This window comes from Aquila chrysaetos, chromosome 1 (assembly GCF_900496995.4).
Source record: "Aquila chrysaetos chrysaetos chromosome 1, bAquChr1.4, whole genome shotgun sequence".
NCBI classification, from domain to species: Eukaryota; Metazoa; Chordata; class Aves; order Accipitriformes; family Accipitridae; genus Aquila; species Aquila chrysaetos.
In genome coordinates this window covers 9,351,993-9,377,825 of record NC_044004.1, presented here as the reverse complement: position 1 = coordinate 9,377,825, position 25,833 = coordinate 9,351,993, and the positions used below count along the sequence as shown (strand labels likewise).

Genomic DNA, 25,833 nt, shown 5'->3' with positions numbered 1-25,833 from the left:
AGGCAATCAACTGTGTTCTCAACCCTCATTCTTTAAGGAACAGGACAAGCTTTCTTAGGGTATTTGTCATAAAAATACCTTAATAAACTAGTGTTAGGAGCAGCTAGTTATGACTACATGGAATTCCATATTCGTTAATCTGTATTTCTTCTTGGCAAGGAAAATGAGCCTCTGTGGCACTGACTGACTGTTTCACTAAACTGCTTTAGTTACCAAAGCTAGCTTTTTTAGCTAGCTCCAAAAACTCTGCACCAGAGCACAGTCTCAGGAATACTTGTATCATGGTCCAGAAACATAACTTTATTTTGAAACAGCCATGAAACTGGGCTAGCAGAATGATGAATGAAACAAAGAAATAATGACTTGAGAGGCTACCTTTATTCTAATAAATTTAGCGCCAGGGATGTTCCTAGTTGCTGGCACTCAAAATCTGGGTTGGTAAATTGGTCCCTGTCATGGTCGTGGCTCTGGACCAAACAGTTCCTGGGCACAGTTCCTGAATTAGCATGGGCCAGGGATTACTTCCACCTGGCTGCTGGATGCAGCACCATGTTTGGATGGTAAGAGAGTTTTGAAGTATGGATTATGTGGTGTTGTTTTCCAGTTAGCCCCAGTGCTGCAGAATATTTATGGGCAGGTTTAATTTCTTAATACTGACTTAATGTCTCTTTTCACATGGTTGTTTTATCTTTTTCTCTATTCAATATTTATGGGCAGGTTTAATTTCTTAATACTGACTTAATGTATCTTTTCACATGGTTGGTTTTTTTTTCTATTCAATATTCTGGTAGCCTGCCACTACCAAATTCGTATTTCCTGAACATGATAACCAAATTATGTTAACTACCCCAGATAAAATCTCACCAGCATATTGTACAGCAGTACTAATATTGTCCTGTAATTGGAAATAGCTCATTTGACGCATCCTGAAATTGCATTTGTTTTTCCACAGCTAAACCACACTGTTTCCTAGTTGTTCCATGATAAATTATTAACATCTTTTCTGTTTCTAATTCCTCATCCCCTACTTTATACACAAATTCTATACTTAATAATTCTTACTTGCAAAAAAAATAGCTTGCAGAAAAGCAATAGTCTCTATTATTCTTTAGACTCTGTGAAAGGGTTTATTTCTCAAGCTGTGCAGCATGTGGGGATAGGTTCACAATTACTGCAGTCTGGAGCGGGGAAGTGGTGTCAGGGTGCTATCTGATTTTGTTCTTCTCTGCTGTTTTGGAGAAGCGTTTGTTACAAAATAGCTTGGAAGACAAGCTCTAAGATCTCTGTATATTCCCTTTCTGTTTCTCTTTTCTGTCCTGTCATTATACTCACTTTGGGATTAGGCAGTCTCTTATATCTGCTTGAAAACATTGTGAAATCAGCTGTAATTGCATCCTCAGGTTATGTCTCTGGTTTTGGCCTAGGAGTATTTAGCCTGGTATGTCATTAATGGTAAAGTTCATTACTTTTAAATTTCTGTAAGGCTAACAGATTAAATCATTGTTCTGAAAAAGCATCATTATTTAAATCACGCTTGTTTACATTAAGCAAAAAGCACTGATTCTAGATTGAGATTTTCATCCCTCTCAATAACCATCACTTGTGAAATATGTCTGTTTCTTAATGAATGATTGTAGTAACTGTTACATTTTTGCATAATAAAAGAACTGTACTAAAGGGTACTCCTCAAAAGATTCTGACAGGAAACACTTGAAAATTGTGGCATTTACAAATTTACAAATATAATGTGCATGATAGCTGTAATAATTTTTGTTTTGCCTTTGGAATACTTTTGTTAGGTAGCTCTGCTTCCACAAATGAAGGTTTAAAAATATATATATGTGTATATATATTAGAACTTTTCTGTTGAGCTATAGGAGACAGATGTAGGTTTTGGCTTGTGATGTTTAATTATTGCAGTATGTTTTTTCAAAGGGCATTCATGTAGTGGTTTAATTAGTTATTGCTTTCTCCGCTTACTCCCTTCTACCCCCTTGTCCCATTCCTCCGCCAAAAAAATAACTCCTGTACATGCTGAAATTTAGCAAAAGGGAGGATGTTCAGTTTGCCTTCTCAGAATCAGAGTTTTAAAACATTTTAAGCTCCGAGTTCAACACCTCATGGGTGTTGGTGTGGAATATTTTAACAGTTTTACTTTTGCAGCAAAGCAGTTGCTATCTGTTTTGAAAGTTCACTTGGAATAGTTGATATTAATGAAATTTAACACTTGTCTTGCTTTGCACTCTGACAGACTGTCTGTATGGTGGCTTATGGAAATTTCACCTTGTAGTTTACAGTCCCTTGGAGAAGTGCAGCTGTGACATTTGTTTAGACTAGCAGATAATAAGGCAGAGGGAATAAAGTCCTCAGGAAGCATAATGGCTTTTGTTTTTAGAAGAGCTAAACAATAGCTTTAAATAAACGAGGTTGTTAACTACAAGGTTAACCAGACAGCTTAATTTTATGTCACGTTAGAAGCTTATTATTATTGCACATTAAATGCTTTCTTACCATTCTAGAATAAATGAAAAATAAAGTTTTGGAATTGTCAGCACCACAACTAACACACAAACTAGTGAAAAAGCAAGCTCTGAGGAGGTTGGGCAGTCCTCAGTTGTTTCGTGGTGTCTGATAACATTTGGGTTTGCTAATTTCACGGAGAGGCTTTCTTGTGTGTGAAAAGCTCTCTCCAAGTAGTCATCTCCTTCTAGAGTGACTTTGATAAAATGCAACATTTTATGAGAACACTCCAGAGCTTAATAAAATGTTTCCGTTGATTTCATTTAACTCAAGTTTAACTTCAGTGTCAAGCTAAATCTTGGTGAAATCAAGAATGCAAAAGCAATTCATTCTTCACTTTTACTTTTGCTTTTAATTCAGTGTGTTCGTAGGCATAATAGAAATTTAAGCTGCAAGAGGTGCTTTAGTGAAGATTGAAAGAGATGGGATATGAAGTATCTCATCCGTCTCTGCAGAGCCCATTTGTTCAAGACCCTCATATATAGCATGACTGATTTCTTCCTATTTTGATTGCCCTGTCAAGATATTTAAAAGTTGGCTTCTTATTTTTTTCTGAACTATGTAGGTGCAGTTTGATATAGTGTGACATCTCCTCTCTTCTTCCCTGCTTGTTTTTCCTGAGCAAACCGTACATTGTTGTAACAATATTGTAGCTCCATGTTTTGTTCCACATAATATCTGAGATGGCAGTTGCATCATCTTTTGATTATATGTTAAGAATCTGTTTCCTGCTGTTTCACTTTTCTGTTATTTGTCTAAAGGCTGCTCTGAAGGTCCATCTATTTTTTTACAAAGTTATGAGACTTCTGACAGGTCCAAGATGGGTAATTATTTGATACTCTGCTACAGCTACCTGTATCATCTCCCAAAATGGCTTTTGTTCCTTCTTAACTATTTGAAGCCTCTTACAGAAAAGCTTGAGTAGTACATGTGATAAATGAAGAACTCTAAGAACATTAATTTACATTTGATCCCTGACATTATTGTTTTATGCAAATGGCCTCTGAACAAATTTTATGTCATCCCAATTTGTATAGATCCCTTAATCTGTTTGTATAAACCCCTTAAACTGTTGATGTTCACATTGGCACCTGAAGCTGGGAGTTAGTTACCCTGACTTCCTTTTATTCTGTGCTCGTAGACCCAAAGACCCTTCAGGAATCACATGACTCAGAAATAAATATCATGTGTCTGTGTCATTCACTCTGTAAGAGAGACTACAGCTGTGAGAAGAAAGCCCTTTTTTTTTGTTCCTGCAGGAGTGAAGGACAAAAAGGGTGAAGGTTGCAGGGTAGGATGTGCTCTTTCAAGCATCTTCATCAATGTCAGGGACTTTCTGTTCTAAGTGACAGATGTCCAGAATTGTGCATTTTTAAAGAAAAATCTCTAAGTGACCTTTTTTGTCAAGAGCACTGAAAATAACTGCTACCTAATTTATCTGTTCAGTATCCAATATCTGGGACATCAACGTGCAGGTAAATATCTTAATAAAGATAATGGATCACTTTACTCCCAAATGAATCTTTCAACAAATTGTTACTGATGATAGCTATAATTTATGACATGACCTTGTTGCAATTTCTTTATCTGGTTTCTTGCTACTTTAAAATGTAGCAACAGAAGACTTCTGGACCACAGAGCAAGCTGCAAAGATATGTTTTTATCTTCTGTAAAATACATGAAAGATAGATATCGTGCTCTTTAAAAGAAGGTTGAGGACTAATGAAATAAATCTTCATGCAATGAACTATAGAGGCTACTCAGACAAAATAAATTATTTTATGATTAACCATTGGAAGGACTTTTAAAATCCTAAAGTGCTTATGGAGTCTTGCAAAAGAGTTTTACAGGGGTTATAAAGCTTTTCCTGGTGCTAAATAGATATAAAACAAATTAAAATGTAGTTTGGTAGGGTGGCATACAAAAAGGGGAAAAGAGACACAATGACGAAAATGTTGCAGAGCTGCCTGTAGTATAGGAAGGATGACATCAAGCTGACAGTGCTGTATTTTTTTCATTCAAAGAAGTTGAACACAACTAAAAGTTTTTATAAAAACCTCTAAACTAAATAAAACATAAATTTAAACTCCGTGAGTGGGAGGTTGTGACCCTTTCTCCTCTGTGTTTAAGTACGTGACCCCTATATTTACATGGGAGATCCATGCCAGAGATTCTCCGTCATGTGCAGTGGCCACTGGAAGACAGCTCTGCCTCTCCCAGTGCCAGGTGGGAATAAATATACATGAAATGGGGACCCTGTGTAGTATAACCCTTTAGATAAGGAGATGTGAGGAATCTGATGTACTACTAACGATATCCCAGTGCCCTAGTTTATTAATTTATTGGTGCATATCCTTGGGTGAAGAGTTTCTTTGAGTTATTCTGTAACCTTATGTCTCACTTATGCAAACCAGGTTACAATAAAAATGGGAATACAAGCATTTGAAGTGCTTAGAAGTGACATAAAGAAATAAAATAAAAAACTTAATATATACTTAGGTTACATCAGAAAGGTCTATCTTTCTATTTTGGTTAGCTATTTCACCTGCTGTTTCCCTTCTGATAAGATGTTAGTCTGCATTTCAGTCTTTGTAGGCGCTTCTTTCCTTTTTTTAGAAAAGTATCTTAACTTTATTTCCACTATTCTGGGCAGTCTAGACAAATTTCATTTTTCATCCTGATGTCTTTATGCTCTTCTTATGAGAAAGACAATCTAGCTACTTTTTGTTTAGAACATAGTTGTGTAGATGCCTCATAGTTATAGAAGGCATATATATGTGGTTATAGATGTGGTTTTCACTGGACATTCTCTATCAAACTATACATTAAAACCATGTATGATAAAAATATCTAGATGGGCTAATTGCGTGTACCTTATGCCTGACTCTTGATTGACATGTGAGGCAAAAGTAGCGATCTATTTTGATATGACAGTGGCTTCAGAGAAACCATTTCCCAACCTCTTCCTTTTCTATATTTTGTAACAGAGATTAGCCAGGCAAAAGTTGTTCCAAGTTTGCTTCCACGTGTTACTGTAAAAATGCCTGAGCCAACGTATGCCTGAGCCTTGTCAGCATTTTCCATTAGTCATGGAATAGCAGCTTTCAGAAACATTGCTTATTCTTGTGCATTGCATTAACAGTGAGCAGACCAGGTTATGTGTAGCCAATCTTTTCCGTATGTTTAGGATGCTCACATACATTGTGGTATATATTCTGCTTGCCTTTAGGTATAATAAAGCCAGTGTAATTGAAAAAGTAAGCTTTCAGAATTTACGTCCTACATGATCTATCCAGTGGCAATACCACTGTAAAACTGAGCTTTTCTAAAGCTTGCAGTTGTCACTAATTACATGAATTGTCTGTACCAGTTTCATATGCCAACACAAAGTTCCAGGCAGAAACTTACAAAATATACAGCCCTCATCTGCTATTAAATAGCAACAGGTGATTAAAAATGAGAGATTTATATAGTTCACTGATGAAATGAAAAAAAGCTGTAAAAGCAGTCAGATGAACGAATGTGTATTCACTCATATATTCACTCATTTATTGGACATTAATGACCATATATAAAATGAATTTAATGGCACTCCATCTCGTTTCCCACATCAACAACTCACAGCTAGGACTTGGATTAATTGGCAGATGCAGGAGAGCGGCCAAGAGCTTTGTGGCTATTATGACTGAGCTTAGCTTGGCTGGAATGTAGTGCAGATCAAGGCAATGCATGTCTGCCAGATATTGTGTTTGAGAAGTTTGTTCTGCCTTTTCCTGTACATAAACAGACGACTTCCGTCACCATAGAACATTTCCCAGAAATGCTGAAATGTCTTATCGCGTTCTTTTAAGACTGATTTCCTTCCATTTCTACCTGTTCTCAAAGTTTTATTTTGGCATTGCTCAAACTTTATGCACTGTAGCCTCTCTGATTTTTTTAGTGTTCATATACTTCATGTTGTGTGTGCTCATTTCTGTATACTAAAATTTGTGTTACTTCTTTCCTTTTAATATTCAGTACAGGTTAAAAACAAATCCATCCAGATCTCTACTCCATATTAAATGTGTTATTCTAGTTTATAGTTAAGCTTTTTTTAAATTACAGATATGATTGCCATATTTTTCTTGGGTATAAAGAAACTTGGTATTAATATGTTTTAAAGACTTAATTAGCAGAAACTCTTTGAGATGTCCATTAGACCCTATTAATATATGAAAACATATAGTGAATTTTGGAGAAATTATAGAAAATATTCAAAATATTATCTCTGAAAAAGTAATAAATTACATATGCCCGTTTTTCAAGTTTCATATCTGCACTGTATGTTTCTTAAAATAATTCGATGTTATCCTTCTTCACTGTTTCGCTGGAAAATTTTTCTCCATTTTTTTCACTCTAAGAATTAGGCAGCTATTCCCTTTTAGGCATACAGCCCAGTTCTTAGTAGAACCACCTTTTTAAAGAGTTTCTGTATCTCTACTCTCACTATGTTTGTCAACTTTTCTACAGTTTTCAGCTGTAAGTTGTTTTGCTGTCCTCACAGACCTTTCCAGATTGTTTAGCTCTGCTAACTCCTTCCAAGGATTATAAGATCTGTTAACCTGAACATATCTTCCAGCACTGAAGTCCATTCTTTATTCGACCTAATAGATGTATATCAAGTAAGGTACTATAAAGCACAGTACTTGCAAAGCAATACTAAATGAAGAAAGGTAGAGGACAAACAAATCAGATGTGGAAATAGACTGAGACAAGTATGCAGGCAAGGACAGGAACGTAGGAGGTGAAATATTGCACATTTGGAGATGGCAAGTCAGGAGGAATTTGAAGATGATGGTAATATTGATTATGAACTTTAGCAAATAGTGTATTTGAGAGAGAGACATGAGAAGTATGTCATAAGATGGAAAAATATATTTCATGCTAGAACTAATAACTGCATTTATATTTCCTGTAGGGCTTCAGAAATTGTGCTATTTCCACAACAAAACCTGCAGCAAATTCTTTCTCTTCGGCTTTTTTTTCTGCATCAATTTCTATAACACTGCATTAACGTTCTTCCTGTTCTTCCAGATGTACATACAGTACTGGGTGAGCTGAAGTCTGCCTCCATGGCACTGTCTGGGCCTAGCCGCTAAGGCCCATTCAGCTTCCTTCTTCAGATTCAAGTTTATTTGAAAACAATGCATCTCAACTATAGATCTATTTTACATCATACCACAATTCAGCGCTGAGTATTTTCATGCATTAGATAGCTTGCTTAGTGATAGTAGCTTAAAAATTTCTTACACAAGTAAGCAGATAACAATGTCTCTTTTTCAATATCATGGTATTCCACGATAAGTCCAAAGCCAAAATAAAAGTTTTACCTTTAAATAGGTTCTCACAGTACCAATTAAAACAAATTAATTATCACAAATATAAAGTTGTTTGTAGAGGAAACAGGCTGAAGAAGGTGGCCCACTGGGGATTTCTAACATGGCTGCTGTGTTTCTGAGAAATTGCACCTCCACCCCACCACAATTTTGTTATTCAAAGGAATAGTCTTCACCTCAAACTGCAGGAATGCCACTCTGTATTACAGAAGGAATCAAGCATCCTAGGTAGAAACCAATCATTGTCAATACAAACAGAAAAAAATGTTTTCATTATTAGAAAAAAAAGGAGTAGTTTTGATTAATGACTTGTGTTTGCTCAAGCACTTGTGATTTATATGGCAATTTCATACTTTATTATTTCAGTGTCTTGAATGCGGTACATAAATTTACAGATATAGAGTGCTAGATGTAATGCCTCTCTGCCAAGTGCTCTCATTTCCCACTGTGACACACTAGGTGTTGACTGACCATTTTGGTTTTACCATTATATTAAAAGAAATATTTGACATAAAGCTCTGCAATTTTAATTGCTTCTCATGTATTTCATGGCTAACCAAAGATCAGGAAATGCTAAGTGACTGTTGGGATTGCCATGATCACATGATGCATGTACAGCTGCACCAATAACTGTGTTAGGCAAGGGTTTTATTGTGATTGCTTATAGTGGAAACACAGGATCTTCCTCCTGACACTGCCTATCATGATTACAGCAATAAGTCTATTTCTGTTTTTCTCAGTCAGCCCTGTCAAGTTGAAGCTTGGATAATGCAAAATCATCCTTGAAATCCTAGCAGTGGGTCTTGCTGTGCACATGATCAAGTTCTAGTGTCTTCTTTTACTGTTAAAGCTTCTCTAGAACCACCAGTCACCCCCAGCAAGACTCTTGCCTTGTGTCTTCCCTGGTACCGTGATCTGAAAAGTATGTATATTCCTCTACAGATCCCCATGACTTCTTACCCACTGTGTTAATTTCTGATACAGCCGTTCTTTTTCAGAGAAGCCAGCAGCTAACATACCCCCTGCTGGGACCCTTTGGCTCTCAGTTGCCTCGAGCCCCAGACTTAAGTAAATCTGCAAGTCAACTCTATTGCTGTACTCCTATTTCTTGCCTTCTTCAGGCCTCTAGTTCAAATTATGCAGTATTAGGAAAGCAGTATTATGTTTTGTATTGTTTCCCTAGTTTCAGCATTCTTCAGTCTTGGTTCTTCATCTCAGAAAAGTCCTCAGGTAAGATCTACTCTCTTATCAGATTCTGTTTTCCCTCCTGGTTCTGGATAGATGCTTTCTCAAGTGTATATGTAGCTTTATGCCAGGTTCTTCAGGAAATTCCTGCAGACTTTCTGCCAGAGGTTGCTTCAGGAAATCCTTAATGATGTCTAGTTTCCTAATTCTGCACTTATTAGCTCCAATTGCCACTTTGTCCTCTTATTCAGGTACATTTGGGAATCTCAACCTACTTCATTCAAAAGAGCCATGAACTTTTGACCTGGCATAACTAAGGCAGCAAACTATAAGTGTCTCCAACTACTGGAACGATTGACTTAAGTGGGAATAGTCTTCATTACAGATGGAAAACGCTATGTAATAGATTATCCAGTTCTTCGTGTTTCTCAGCCTTAAAATGAGCAGTGAAAAGTCTGTTTTATCTTCGAGCAATTAGTAGCATTCAAAGGAATAATGTGAGCTTCTACAAAACCAAAGACTATTTGCCTAATGAAGGTTTGAAATCATATTCAATTTTATTTTTCCTCTTCAAAAAATCTGTACTGCCATAAGGACTTACTTAAATCTGATTGCACTCAAGGTCTACCTGTTTATCATTCAGAGACCCTAATTATACCAGCACTGTGCATAGGCTTGGCTAAAATCAGTGTATCAGCCAAGCAAGCAAAAATTTGTGGCTCTGCTGATTTTCTAGGTGTTTGAATATCATAATAATGGTGAAAGACTCTTCTTCAAGAAGATACACAGAAATATGCCATTTTCTCAAAGCTCGTCAGCCAAAACTTTCATGACAAAGCATCTTTCATGGCAAAAAGCCTTCATAACAAAGCATAGCAAACTTTGCTTTTAAAATTGCAACCAAATCATTATGAACAGACTCATGAGGAGACTTATTCGCAAATTGTGCATATGTCATCAAGTATCTCTGATAGGAATTCATCTCTGTGTTCCAAATACAATTTGTGTAGGTATTTGTTTTCAGAGTGTGAGTACGTGATCAAGATTTTCCCCAATGCACTTCCTTTTAAACCAAATGATCAATATTCTTTGGTGTTTTCAATTGTCAATAATGTCAGCATTCTTTCTGAAGCTACATTTGGATAAGGAGAAGGATAGGTGGCACATACTTCTCAGTTGCAGAGTCTTAGCTTTTTATTTGCAAATTGCTAAATCCATTAGCCTTTTCATAGGACTGTTGGTGAGTGAATGGGAACCAGGAAGGACAATACTGCTGGGAGTAAACTAGCTACACTCTCTAGTTAAGAAACAGCCAGTGCTTCTGTTTTATGAAGCATCTCTATTGTGGAGCTCTGTAAGACATATGGAGAGATTCAGTGCATGCTGTTATCAGTCATTATTCTTGATAAAAGGTTGGATATTCCTATTAGTGAACCCCTGATATAGCCTTTGTTTAAATAAGCTTTAGATCAGACTTAGGCTTTGAGTCTCTATTTATCATGTCTTGAAGAAATGCTGTTGCTGGAAAGATTTAATTTTTCTCATGGGTCAATATTGAATCCTCTTCAACCTAAAGAACTACTAATATAGTAGTAGGACTTTTCCTAGCCAAGAATTTGATTAAAAATAAAAGGAAAGGAGAAGATGAAGGTTAAAATTAAGAGTTTCTTTTACTACGGACTATCACCACTATAAAAAAGTTGTGCATTCCTGGCTGAAGACAAAAGCCCTTAAGTGCTTCTGTTCATATCTTACAAGTATGTAGTTATTAAATGGTTATTGACTTTAATACACTTTCTGTGGGGACAACAACTTAAATTAGTTTTGACTGAAATTGTATGATTTGTTTGTTTGTTTAGGAAGGGGATTCCAAGTGAACAAGTGAAACATGCTGATAGAGAGCAAGCAAAGCGTGTAGTTTACTCAGTGGTTTATGGAGCAGGTAGGCATTTTTAGAAAAAACCCCAGCTACAGTAGATTCATACTTTATACATAATTTATACAAGTAGACTGAATTTCTAAAGGTGAATAAGAGTTTGTCAGAGTATTACATTTTTATTTTTATCAAGGATTTTTAAATGATCTACCTAGTATCAAAATTACCAAATTAATACAGCCACATTGACATGTACAAAGATTGCTCTGATTTTGTATTTATTTGCTGCTGATGTAACTGAAGCATTTGTCTTTATCTAAAATAAGTTTACTTTTTAGTGGATTTTGCATTCTGTCAGTATATAGACAGAGATGAGAATAAATGCAATGAAATTAAAAGAACTTCAGTATTGTCTCAAAACACATTTATAGAACCACAGAATGGCTGAGGTTGGAAGGGACCTCTGGAGGTCACCAGATCCAGCCCCCCTGCTCAAGCAGGGACATCTAGAGCCGATTGCCCAGGACCAGCCGATTGTCCAGACGGCTTTTGAGTATCTCCAAGGATGGAGACTCCACAACCTCTCTGGGCAACCTGTGCCAGTGCTCGGTCACACTCACAGCATAAAAGTGTTTCCTTACTTTAGATCTTAATGTTTGCTGCCATTTCTTCACAACTGCAGAAAACCTGCAAAAATCTGCACTATTACCCATTCTGCCCAAGTCCTTCCCAGGTCCTAGATAAGTCAAGACATTCTGCATACTTTCCAAAACTGCCTACCATTTCTTAAACGATGCCCACCTCTCCTTATGCTTCATACATGTTTAGAAGTACCTTTTCTGGGAAGACAGATGCATAGCAATCATCAGCCTACAAGCTCTTATGAATTTGTTTTAGTGAACAGCTAACTAAACTTTATGTAGGTCTTCTGGAGAAATCCAAAAGCTCTACAGCAGAAGAGTATTTTGAAAACTCATTTAGGAAATGACAGCCCTAGGTTGCAGGCTTTATTTAACTTGGAAGAACTTAAAACTACATCTTGGGTTCCTGGGTGAGAATGCTTTCTAAACCATCTTTTGCAGTGAGTCATCGATAGTCCTTGAACCAAAGGTGGAGTTGGCCAAGGGCATTCAATTTATTGTTTTGGGCATTCAGCTGGGAAGGGGAGAAAAACACTTTGATTTTAGTTCTCCAGAATATCTATTTTATGCATAGGGGTGTAGATTATATACATATATATATAAGAATATATATACACACGTGTATTTTTACATTCAGCTGTATTGCATTTTAAACATCTGTGTTTAAAATCTATATTAAAGAAGCCCAGAACTAGCTCCTTGCAATGTAAATTCAGACCTTCCCATGCTGAGACTGGAATCAAATCTCCTGTTTGCAGCCTGAATGTTTTCATCACTAGATTATTGTACAAAATGTAAGTATTAGCACCCCTGCCCCTTGGTCCGTGCAGGTGCTACACATTTCCTATCTGTTCTCTTCACTCAGGGTGGAACAGACAGATACCTGACTTAATCAGACTGAATCACCACCAGCTGAATGGTCTGTAGTTCTGTACGTAGTCAGTGGGGAAAAGGAAATGCCTCAGTTACTGGGGCTAGAGTCTCCTTCAGTAGAGCCTATGTCTGTGCATGCTATAGAGAACTTAGATGATTAGATTAGGCAGAGTATTGGCATTCCCTCACTTGCTTTGTACCAGGCACTACACATTTCAGTGCAGCAGTGCTTGATTTAAGTATCTCCATTTACTTGTTTGTGCTTTGTCTCCCTCTCTCTCAAATGAGGGCAGCTGAAGCACCTGAAAGATAATAAGATGCTTCAGTTCATTGGCAGTGTGATCAGATCCTAATGAAGACATAACATGGAGTGATATCATTAAAATATTTAGATGGAAACTGGGCCGACAAAAAATAATCGTTAGATACCTGAAATTGATGGACTGAATTCCACCCACAGTTCGTCTCCCTTCAAAAGATGGCTAACTTGTCATTAAGGAGACATTTTGATACAACTGAAGAGTGTGAATAATATTTATTTCACTTCTTTTGGGATTGAAAAATACAGAGGCATTCCCTGAGGAACTTGCCTATATTATGCTTACAGGAGTTAATGAAAATCTTTCATGTAGTAAATAGTAATCTTTTTTTTTCTTTTTGTTTTCTTAGCTTTAGGTTACACTTGGTTCATATTTTCAAGGTCTTTTCTATAATCCTGAAGGATAGAAAGTAGTATAGTAAAGAAAGAAGAGTCTCATTATGTCTAGGAGTTGGTACTTCAATAAATACACCAAATATTGAGAGGGATGACAGTATTATTGTCTTTTCCTTGGTTTGGAGCAATTCAATTCACCTGCTTCTGCCTCAGTCATCTTGTAAAACTAAAGTACAGACAACTTAAACATCTGTAAAATAAGGAGTAATTCCATTCAATGGCAGTATATTCAAGCCCTGAATTGACACAGAGGGGATGTCAAGGTATTTAAATGAAAAGCAGAGAAACTAATGATATTTTCAGTTTTGAAAGATGATATTACAGAATGGAAACACTAAAACTCGTAGGCTGCTGCTAACAATTCCCCTGGCACAGATAACTCAAGGAGAGTGCTCAGGGAAGCTTTAGTCCACTCCCGAGTGCTGCTTTGCATGGCCTATGCTCCAGCATTGTGGAACATGATCTGACACGATTACGAGGCTCTAGATTCCTCTCTTTTTGCTTCCCAGGAACTGCATTTCCCTGGAACCTTTCAGACTTCCTTTCTGATGTTGTGGCTTATTTTTCCTACTATTTTATGCGATACTTCGTTCTGTATATCAGTAGTTCTTTAAATGGATAACATGGACAAACTTAGACGTTACAGTTCTCTAAGGAAGCCACAGCAGTCTCCTAGCTGTTAACAATATGTGCTTTAGCAGATAGATTTGTAATTTGCTGACTCAGGAAGAAAACGCAAATTAATTAGATGTCAAATAAAAGTACAGACCTATAGTAGCTGAGCAAGAGTCATCCTGGATGTCTTGTGAAATTCTTCTTCTAGCACCTTGTCCAGACTGGTGTTCCTGCAGCTCAGTGCAGATCCTGGCATGACTGAAAACAAAATGCTACAGAATTGTTCTGAAATGCACATCAGACTGACAGTGATGGCATTTAGGTGGCTGAAATCTTCTCTCTTTCAAAAATGCTAGATAATTTTTCTTGACAGTATTACTGTCACAATAACTATTCTATGCCTTTGGTGCCTTGAGACATCGCCTCTCAGCTTATGTTATTTGCAGACACAGTGCTGGGTTTGTGTTGCTCTGCAGCTGACATAAATATATCTGTCTTTCAAACCTCATATGACTAATGTTGATGCATGTTTTATTTTTACTGGAACTGTTTGGTTTATAAATGTGTTTAAACTGTAGCTCTTAATTTATATTTTCACACTCTGGAAAACTGTCTTCAGCTTTTTTCCACCTTCTCTATAAATGCTCTTAGATCCAACGTTATATATATTGTGCACCTATATCCTATCCAAAAGCTATTATTCTTTCCTCTCTCTGTTGAAACACTTTTTCTGTTTTTTCTTTTTCCAACCCTTTTATCTCACAACTTGGACCCAGATTTTTACAGGCATTGAGAAGCCGAAGACTGTTCGAAATCCGTGGGACTCAGACTCCTAATGGCCTTTCTAAAATAAGGCTTTGTCTGATTGCTTCAGCAGTTAAGTTTTACTGTGACTTCTATACCAAATCTAAAGAAATTCAACCAGCCACATCGCCATCCTTTTTTAGATCTTCATTCACATTTGTGTGTGTTTGAAATTGATTTCAAATTCTTTATCTGCTCCTCAAAGTTTGCAGATTTCAAGACTGAGCTAGTAAAACGATACTTAAAGTAACAAAGTTATTCTGTGAACAAAAGAGATTTCAACCACATTATAGGTATAAATTATAACTAGGAATTTCTTGATTACATACTTCTTTATATACTTCTTATTAAATATATTCTTAGTCCAGTAACTTCAGTAAAACATTCAAGCTCAAAGTTAAACATTTGCTTTGTTGAAATATGATTGTAGTATATCAGATCCATCGTCCACTAATTGTGAATGTAACAGTGCTATTGTATGTAGTGGATTTCTGTTCTGCTTTATTGCGTAATAACGATAATTTCTTTACCACCAGGTAAAGAACGTCTTGCTGGCTGCCTGGGAATTACTCCTCTTCAAGCCAGCCAATTTATAGAGAGTTTTATGCAAAAATACAAGAAAGTACATGAATTTACAAAGAAAACCATTGAACAATGCCGAAATAAAGGTAATCCAAAGTCTGTAACCATATTTTTGTATACTGATCAGCACTGTGTGACAGTGGTGAAGACAAAGATTCAGCCTGACCCAAATTCAGATAGTTACAGGACAAGAAAAAAGATGGAACATAACTTCTTGATGAATCAGGTTTTTTTCTTTTTTAAACCTAAGAGGAGCTGGTTAAACCTGTCTGCCTTTTCTCAGAAAGATGCTAACAGAACAAGACATCTGTTCTCAGAGTAAACCCTACTTAATGTCAAGTTACACTGCATCATTTTGACATATAATGTACTCCAACACAAAAAAGCCCAAGGAATCTTTTACTTAATAAATATGCTACATGGCTGCTGGACTGTGGCAGCTCAGCCATTTAGTCAAAGGACCAATTTACAGAGCCAATTTTTTTTAACTTATTTTTTTCTTTGCATCAGTCAGACTTTATGTTCCTGAAGTTCAGGTGGTATCTGTGATGACAGATGTGTGCAGAGTGCTTCCTGGAGCCAGCAGCTGCAAACTGTTCTTGCATCAAATTTGTTGCTAGCCTACATATTCATTTATATTTAGTGAATCCTAGGAGTGCGATAATTTGAGGAGAGAAAATATAGCTGCTTGAAATATTGCCTTTTAAAAGCTAATTAGCAGAACTGTCAAAATTGATTTATTTTGTTTCTTAATAGGGTGTACAGTACTAAGACATTTTGTAGAAATAAATAGTAAATTTGCAATATAATATTACCCATCACTGTATGGGTGAGTATCATGACAGAAACATGTAACTGACTTCCAGTCATGAAAATGGGTAGTATTCCTTTTTTGTACTTTGTAGGGCTTAAAAATCTACTTGAAGCATGAACTGTCATTGTGTCACGCAGTTGCATTCCCTTTGTTCATTAATATTACTAAAGAAAAGTGAAGTTACTGAAAATCTATTTTTAGCTATAATTAAGCCCAACATAACATATCTACCAAAATATTACACATTTATTATATATTTTTGATCTATTTAAAATAACATAGCATTCTTTTCTTAAAGGTGAATGAATTTCAATAACCAGACTTCTGCGGTAAAGAATCTGGTTTATGAGTTTAGTAGACAAGCGTGCCATAACTAATGTCCTTGATTGTCGTCAGACCACGCTTGTCTAATTAGTACTTACTCCTCCTCTCACTCCCATTTATCAGCCATTTTTTTAACCATTAATGGTAGAAGAACAATCTGGTTTGGTTGTACAAGCTCAAAAAATCTGCAGCAGGTCAACATAATTTAATATTTTTCTTGTTAATCCACCTCAGATTCCAACTTTCCAACAAAAACATTCCAACCTAGTGAGTTCATTATAAGGTAACTTGTCCTTACTTATCTGCAGTTCAAAGGTGAACAGCACCCACCTGACTAATATTATTTAGGTGTTATGAATGTCTGATACTCTGTGTAGACATGATAAGCATATAAATAATACTAATTTGTGATGAAGATATATTTGTTAGTGTATTAGTATATGTATTATATTGTTGGTTTTTCATGAAATTATCAACATATTAAAAAGACTACATTAAGACCTCATTCAAATATGTATTTGCAGATTAATCTTTGACCACAGAAGCATACTCTGCCACTATTATATGAAAGATGGTATTTGTTTGGGGATGCTAATCAGCTATGAGTGCTGCAAGGGTGATTCTGTTGTGGAGACACACCACACAAGAATAAGGATATTACAGTAAATCTATTTTTCCCTGAGAATCCAATGTTTCAAGAATTCCATCTTTAGATACTGTTCTTCATGGAAAATCTTAGTTAAATTGAGAAGACTGATTTGCCAAAGAATATCCTAACCTCCAGATAATTCAGCTCCTTATTCCAAAACTGGTGCTTTTAGTATCAGCACTCCTGGAAATACACTAATTCACAGAAAGCTGTATTAATTCAGCAGAACCATCTTCATCCTCTGCACATAAGTCTGGGTATGTGTTGTCCATAGTAAGGTCATAACTTTGTGTTTGAAGAGGTCTCCTTACCACATGGTTGCCAAAGAGGAGACGAAACTCTGGCAGTCTGAACTTCCATGGTATCTAATGACAATTCATGGATAGTCAAGATGATCAGAAGTATAATGAAAGATTTTATAAAGTTATATTTTTAACATGGATGCTTTTTCATTTTTCTTAAAATAAGTTTAGTTTTGAAGATAAGCTGAGATAAGGTTTTGTGTGTGTTATTTTGACAAGAGGATCCTCACATCTCTTCCTCTTTCAACTGCTCTCACTTGCCCTCCAGAATAGTTGTTTTGGCAAAATACATCATTAGGCGTAACATAAAGTATTAACTGTGTTTTCATGTGTTTGTTTTAAACCGAAAACCCCCACCACACTAGTGTTAAGGAAGTTTGGCTGTGAAAGGGACACAAAAATACCACATAAAGAAAATGGAAAGAAACTTATAACTTTGGGGTTTTTTCCCCCAAAACTATTTGATAATTTTGAGAGATATTCATTAATGATTTAATTACTCTAAAAATTGATTTTTCTTTGCTATTCCCAAGTAAACTATTCATTGCATGGAAAGCTCTAATTATGGCTGCTAATAGATAGCTAATTCTGCTAGGTATTTATAGTTTCATCTCCCACAGAGAGAGTTTGCTGGTATATCAGTAGGCGTTCCTAATAAAGTACAGCTTTAATGAACAGAAGTTTTCCTTGTGTAACATGTACCCGTTCTCTGAACGAAATAATTCTTAGTCCAAAAATACAATAAGCATTTAAGGTTTAAATAAGAGAAGCTCTGACTATTTTCAGAGGGCAAAATATTAAATTGACTCAGGCAGCACATAATTGCAAAAATCTATATTATCTTCAGAAAGAATTTTTGACATTTAATTTTAATCACTCTAAGAATACTAATTTGTATTTAAATCCTACAAGGTTATGTGGTTTCCATAATGGGACGTAAAAGACCACTGGCTAATATCAATGCACAGGATTACAAACTACGCACTCAAGCGGAGAGGCAGGCTGTCAATTTTGTTGTTCAAGGTAAAATACTGCCTGCCTACCTTCCTACTTACCTACCTATCTCTTTATGTCTGTTTGGCTTTAGTGGACACAACTCTGATAATCTCAGAATGAATGAATATTCTAGTAGTCTACTAGAGTAGACTCCTGAGGCATGAGTTTTACTATAAAAGAGAAGTTTAAATGATGTATTCTATCTATCTTGGAAATTGCCAGTGGACAGTATCATAATAATACTAATAACAGTATCAATGTTCTTATACACTATAGTGCTCTGTGTGGTTAAATATAGGTATAGATACAAACTATGTGTAGAGAGAATACCTAGAATTCAGTGCTTCAGATGTATTGTCTTAAAACATTTTCCTTTCTGTTTCCTGATACTTTGTTACTCCAAAAGGGTTTCTGTGATTATGCTGCTTACAGATTCTAGGTTTTATTTTTCCAGGTAGCTTTAGTTTAAGAAATATACAACATTAAAAGAACCATGCATTGTTATTATTTGTTTTGAAACCCAACTCATTCTTTGTAAGGAAGATTCAAACTAAATTCTCTGGAGGGCAAAAAAAAAGTGTTTTTTCACAGAAAAACATTGCAAATTTGCCATATAGGTTGGAAATGTAAAAATCAGCGTGAAGTGCTCAAATGTTAATCTGATGCATTAACATAGTCTGTTTAAATTGCCTGGGGCTCAGTCGTGTACAGAATTTAGCCACCTAAAGAAAAAAGTAAAAACTGAGCTAGCAGTCCAAGACTGAGATCTCTCCTACCAAGCTACTCCTTCGAAGAATTATTTTTTTAATTGGATGATGCTGACAGGGTTTTTACTAAGTTATATTGGAAGTGTACAATTTATAGGCAAGTAAAAAGTGCTTTCTAGACATGGTGATGGCGTGCTTTTTATGAAGTGATTTTCCTTTTGAAAGGACCATGTGTTTTTTCTCTTTTTTTCCCTCTCCAAATATTATTCATTTTAATGTTTCATTTTCAAAATGACTTAAGTATTTATGTCATGTTTGACACTCCTTATAATCAGTAACTGAATTTAAGTATTGTCTCTACAAGGATATGTACAGAGCTAGAATTCTAATACTCACCCTGTTGCTTGAATAATAGTTGTGCTCAGGTGATGGCTGCCTTGCTGTAGTAGGCACTCAACTGTAGAATTTTAAAATATCTGTATAAAATCTGCAGCAAAGCCTGCACATTCGTAACACTGGGCGTGCCTGCACAACCTTCTCCAGAGACTTGTGTTCGGTTTACCTGGGTTTCCATCCAGCTGGCCAGCAGCCCTCTCCAGTTGAAGGCACAATGCTTGAGCTAATACAGCGAGTCCTGCTGAGTGTACAGTGTAGCTTTAATAAAGCTACACGGCCTTCTGAGCAGCGCTTGCTTATGTCCATCTGTCCAAAGAGCTTGGAGGTGAGGCAAAGCTATCACAGGACTGTCTATGAAACCCTTACTTCTATGTAGCTACAATAAAAAGATGATCATATTTCATTGTCTGTTCAAATAATACTGGAGGCCAAATCTGATGAAAAATAGTGTAACTGTTATTCAAAACATGTAAAATTAGAAGGTGTGATGAAGCATAGATTAAAATGTCTAAAATACTCAGTATTCCCAAATTTTATAAAAAATTTCATTCTAGACTACAATGATCTAACTTCAGGATTTCAGCTATGAGATAATATTTTAAGACTGTAAAAACTTTCTAAATTATGCTAAAACATTTTATCTTAGGGTACTAAACTGCATTTGATGTATGTGTTTTGTAATTATATCTAATAGTCTAATTAATTTAAGGAGTTTGCATTTTTGTTATGGTAGCAGCAACTCATAGCAGAAGACTTCTTCTAATGCATGACACTAGAGAGGCACGCAGAGTTCCAGCTTACAACTGGATTCCCCACAGTTCTTTCACAGTGTTTTTTCTCTTTTTGAATATTTCCCATTTCAATAGTCTTTACTAATGTACAGCATAATATTCTTCAGTTATAATTCAGCCCTACCTAACTGCATAGAGCAAACCATTTATTTTAATTTTTATTATTTATTGATATTTGTGGCAATATCAACCAGAAGGATATAATTATTTTCTTTTAAAATATTTAGTGTACCATAAAAATAATATCTCATAAAAAATCATTTTGAGAATTCTTCCATATTTTGTTATTTTACATTGTTTCATGAAGAATACATATAGAACATATAACATGCTCAATTATATAATTTTATTCTCACAATCACTAAGATGATATTTACCTGACGTTTGCTGAAACATCCTTTCTTACTTTTTATATCAATGTGTCCCTTCTTGTGTTGTCTTGAATCAGTTTGACACATCATTTGAACAGGAAAGCGAGATAGGTATTAGAGGCTAAATTCGCAATTAGACATAGCCATCTCAATAATCAGCTGTGGATCTGCACTTGGTATAGTTAATGAGTAAAACAGCCTCAGTATGGGATTCAAAGGAGGCAGTTTGTCATAGAAAACCATGAAGAAGGAAGAGGTGTTAAGTCTAGCTTCTCGATCTCTTAGATATTCTCTCTTAGCCAAAAGGATCAACCGTGTCCCAGGGTGCATCAAGCACAGCATCGCTAGCTGGTCAAGAGAGGTGATTGTCCCACCCGACACTGCAGTGGTGCAGCCCCACCTCGAGCACTGGGTGCAGTTTTGGGCGCCTCAATATAAGACGGACATCAAACTATTAGACTGTGTCCAGAGGAAAGCGACCAAGATGGTGAAGGGTCTCAAGGGCAAGACCTTACGAGGAGCGGCTGAGGTCACTTGGCTTGTTCAGCTTGGAGAAGAGAAGGCTGAGGGGTGACCTCATCGCAGTCTACAGCTTCCTCAAGGTGGGCGGCAGAGGGGGAGGTGCTGATCTCCTCTCTGGTGACCAGCGATAGGATACGAGGAGATGGAATGAAGCTGCATCAGGGGAAGTTCAGATTGGACATTAAGAAAATGTTCTTCACTGAGAGGGATAGTCGGTCATGGGTTCAGGCTCCCCAGGGAAGTGGTCACAGCACCAAGCCTGTCAGAGTTCAAGGAGCGTCTGGATGACGCTCTTAGTCATATGGTTTAGTTTTGGGTAGTGCTGCCAGGAGCGGGGATTTGGACTTGAGGATCCGTGTGGGTCCCTTCCAACTTGAGATATTCTGTGATTCCATGGTTCTGTGGTTATCTCCCAGCAGAGTACCCTTACCATTTGCCTACCTGGCTGTTCTTTATCCCTACTGTGGAAGTTGAACCATTTGGAAGAAAGAATGGGAGTGTGAAAAGGAAGATGTCTACAGTCTAGTACATTTAGGATATCTGATGGGATGAGGAGAATTATGGCTTCCAATCCATACTTAAAGGATTGTTTCTGAATTTTATCTGATAAATCTTTATGTAAAATGTATTAAACCCCTGTTGCATGGTTCAGAACAGACCCCTTCACCAAACTGCAGGCCTGGAGAATCATTCTGCCTCTTGATCACCAGAAACGCGTAATCTATTATGTAACATGACACTGTTTTATGCACCACTGCTCTTAACGCTGTAATGTAATGAATATACATTACAAACACATGGAAATATGAAAAAGCATAAAATTAAGTTTCCAAATGAAAATGTAGTGCTGAAACAATGTTCTAACCTTTTGTGACATTAAATTTTAATTGATTTATAGGTAAATTTTAATTCCAATTTAGAGTTAGATAATTTCAGACATTTTTTATAAAAAGCAATTTTTCAACTCATGGCTGTGAGTGACAAATTCACCTTTAATTAACACATAATTTCATATTATTATTTTCTGGTTTTAATTAACATGTAATTATTTAGTTTGTTATTTATTAGTCTTATGATCTGTTTCACATATTACATGAATTGAATCTGCCAGTTTTGCAGATTCTTATAATTCAGAATCTTCAGATGTTTTCCATTCCTATGCTATAGTTCCAAGAAGAACATTTTTCTTTTGCATGCTTTAAATTAAAAGCAGATCACTTTCTTTCGTAGGTTCTGCAGCTGATCTTTGTAAAATGGCTATGGTGGAGATTTTTACCTCTGTTGTCATTTCTCCGACTTTAACAGCCAGGTTAGTAATGAATGACTGCAAAACTGTTTGATTTTAAAACAAAAGTAGTTGAAATGAATGTGTTTCTGGCATTTTAAGCAGCTGTAGAAATATCATGTATGCCTCTGCATCTTTTAACAAGCAAGGACTTGTGGGATGGTTTTATACATTCAAAGTTATATCTTTGTGCTTAAATGGTTGGATCTGTAAATCCATCCCAAGGCGATAAAGCGCCCTGGGGCCATTTAAACTCAGTCAGATCTAGTTCAGTGGTAGTTCCGCGTCTTTGAAATCAAGCCCACTGATCATATCCTTCCTGTATTTTAAGTGTATTGTACAATGGGAATTGAACATTCAATGGGCTGGGAAAAAAACAGGAATCAGGAAACCAGTGGTCAAGCAAAATAAATGAACATTTTTTATTCTTGTATAGATGGCTTTCCTTTGCTAAAGAAAAGCTAGGTCATCATGATTCTCTTCTGTTGTGACTGCTCATAGTTGATTAGGAGATCACAGAATGTCCTCAAGATTTCTACACCACTAGCAGAAATAATGAAATCTACTTTTCCTGTAATAAAGGATGGAGAGGATGGTGCAGAGAGTCAGTTAGCATTATTATTTGCTGCAACAGAAAGATACTTTGAAGGCAAACATGCAGAAAAAAACCCCAAACAAATGGAATCTCATCTTATGTAATGCTGTAGTAAACAATCCAGTAGAACATGAGTTTTTGCAGTAGAAGTTCAGATAAAAGCAGAGATAGCAGGTAGCACAGAACATCAGTGTTTCTGTTGTCATCCAGAAGGGGAAATCGTAAAAACTTAGCTGTAGCAATCATGTATTAAGGACTTCAGTGGGAGTTTAGGTCAGTAAAAAGTAACAGGGTTTGGTCTTCCAAACATATTTTGCAATTATGTGTAATATCTAACCCTATAAATACTCTGTGTGTTTGTGTGTGTATCCTTTACACACAGCAGTGTTATTTGATCAATGTTTCAAAATGTAATTTCTAATTACAAATATGAATTGCATGTGTTGAATTCAAAGGTAGAGTCACTCCTATGCCAAAAATAAAACTTGTTCTGAGTAACACTCTCAAGTGTTACTTTTTGAGCAAAATACCATTGAACTATTACCGGAAAAGAAAACAAGTAAGTGGCCTTCTAGTGCAAATCTGAAATGGGATATGGTTCTTTGGTGGAGATACTGCATGTGTCCAGACAATGATACATTTATGTATTAAACATTGGATGATGGACTATAACATATTGCATTGTATATTTTGGGGCAGATTCTCTGTGCTGATTATAATTTTTTCTGCTGCCTGAGTTGTACAAAGGTACTAGAATCTGGCAGCTGTGGCCTGGTTGAAAATTTCTGTAGCAGGTGTAATTCTGAGTTAGATTAGCAATAGAGCAGCTGCCTTCTGGGACAAGCATCCAACAGTCTTTAATGGAGGAGGCAAGTGGAGCTGGTGAGAGGGCAAAGGACATACTCCCTTCTGCAGTTCCTATGTAGCATGCAGACTTTTAGGTTCAATAACTACCTGTTTGTTGTAATTCTGAGAAAACCAAAGCTTTTTGTGACTAATGCTGTGTCTGATAAAGCTCGTGAATATTTTCTTCTCTCAACAGAAAATTTTATTTGGGTTGTCCTTTCTCAAAACTATTTGTTTTAAAGAAGTAGTGTCACCAAATGGCTAAGGAGGTAACAGACATGGGGAAATATTGATTTACATGTTGAATTCCCTTGTGCTGTGGAAGCATAGGGGAATGGCTACACCAGACAACAGAAAAGTATCACTGCCTATCCTTCTTATTCTGTCATAAATGTCACAGCTGGGAAAGACCAAGACTGCAAGGGCATCTAAAAGAGACAGACTGTTTTAAATTGGAATTTTGAACTCCTGCCAGCCATTAACAACTGGATGGCTTTGCTAAAGGAGAGCCTTTTAATAGTCACTAATGGCTCCTTGCTGTAATATTTAGTAGGTACTTACAAGCCAGGCTTGTCAGAAAAGCACAATCAATGCCTTTATAAATTCTGTGAACACTCACCTGGTCGGATGGTGGCATTTGAAAGCATCACTGTTGTCTTGCCAAAGTACAGGACTGAAACTTGAAAATTTGGGTTTCCACTTGTCTGCCAGGTGACATTCAGTTAGTTATTTTTTCAGTGGTCTGTTTCTTGATTTTCTTATCAGTCAAGCCAGGATAATGATCCTAACATCCTTTGTAAAGTGCTTCGAAAATATTGTTAAAAGGAAGTTTATACATAATTGGTGCTGTTGTTGTAACAGTAGGAATGCACAGTAGCTCTTCCAAAATGAGAAATATAATCAATCTCCTATTATCATCACATCAGATCATATTCATTCCAAACATAGCACACTACTATCTTTTCTTCTATCTTCACCCACTTGTAAGTGGGTTTTTTTCTCTGTTAGAACTTCTAACTTTGGAAATGGGGTTTTCACTTTGAACAGCATATCAAAGAGAAATATCTTTTATATATGCTTTAGAAGTGAATATGAACTCACACATTATCCTATTAGGCATAGCCAAGTAGTGGCTAACACTTAACATTTTGTCTTCCTTACCTTGGAAATTAAAAAAAAAAAAAAAAATTAATTCTAGATAAGGTCTGACATTTTTTAGTGTTAGTTTGCAGGTATGTTTGCAGTCTTCTCCACTGACAGCACTGCATTCATTTTTCATGCGTTGTAAGCTGTTCAGCTGTGAGCAAACTCTGACCCAACAGTATGAAACTTCATTTTTGTAGGACTAGTAGTCAGTAGATTCTCAGTTATTGTTTGCACATATGATACTGCATTTGGAAGTCAGGGAAAGGTAATCAAGTTACATTTTCATGATGCTTCATCAGAGAGGCCCTCTTGACGAAACAGTATATTCCACTGTGACTGATCAACGGCTGTTCTGTCAACTAGCAGTCTCATTTTTCTCTTTGTGTTTCTTCATCTTTTAATTCAAATGCCAGCCTAGCAAATTATGCTGTTGACAATAAAAAGTCAGTCAGTTACTGGGAAATAATTTTACAGAAATGGGGAAAAGTAGCATTAAATGCAATACATATGATAAAGAACTGATACTAGTATGGGTTAGCTACTGGCATCAGCGTTAACATCTCTGCATTTTGTGTGGCACTGAGGAGTAATCAAAATGGTTTCTTCAGACTTCTTCCATATTACCTAGGTCCTTTTTAAGGTGCTGTTCTGCTGCTGATGGCCAAGTTGCTTACTGAAAATGTGCTGCTGACATAAATTATTCAAGTGCCAGCTTTTACCTGTCTGATACAATTCACAGAACCTCCACACAATGTTTCCTGCAGGCAGATGATAGCAAAGAAACCTCTGAAGTGAGATCAAGGCATACAGTAGCAGCTGAAAGAAAGATTTATGGAATTCATGAGAGTAGAAAGGTACTCGGTGAACTCAGATGGACAGTTGTAGTTATTTTCAGTGTTTCAA

General features: G+C 36.3%; 1 protein-coding gene across 1 annotated transcript in view; it reads left to right on the top strand.

The window, feature by feature from the left end:
- The window catches only part of POLN (DNA polymerase nu), a 107,586-nt gene that overhangs the window by 60,523 nt on the left and 21,230 nt on the right, over positions 1 to 25,833 (top strand). Inside the window, exons 18-21 of the mRNA XM_030028853.2 lie at positions 10,940 to 11,022; positions 15,141 to 15,272; positions 18,188 to 18,298; positions 22,289 to 22,367. Coding sequence (XP_029884713.1) covers positions 10,940 to 11,022; positions 15,141 to 15,272; positions 18,188 to 18,298; positions 22,289 to 22,367 — 405 coding nt within the window. The remainder of the gene's footprint in view (positions 1 to 10,939; positions 11,023 to 15,140; positions 15,273 to 18,187; positions 18,299 to 22,288; positions 22,368 to 25,833) is intronic.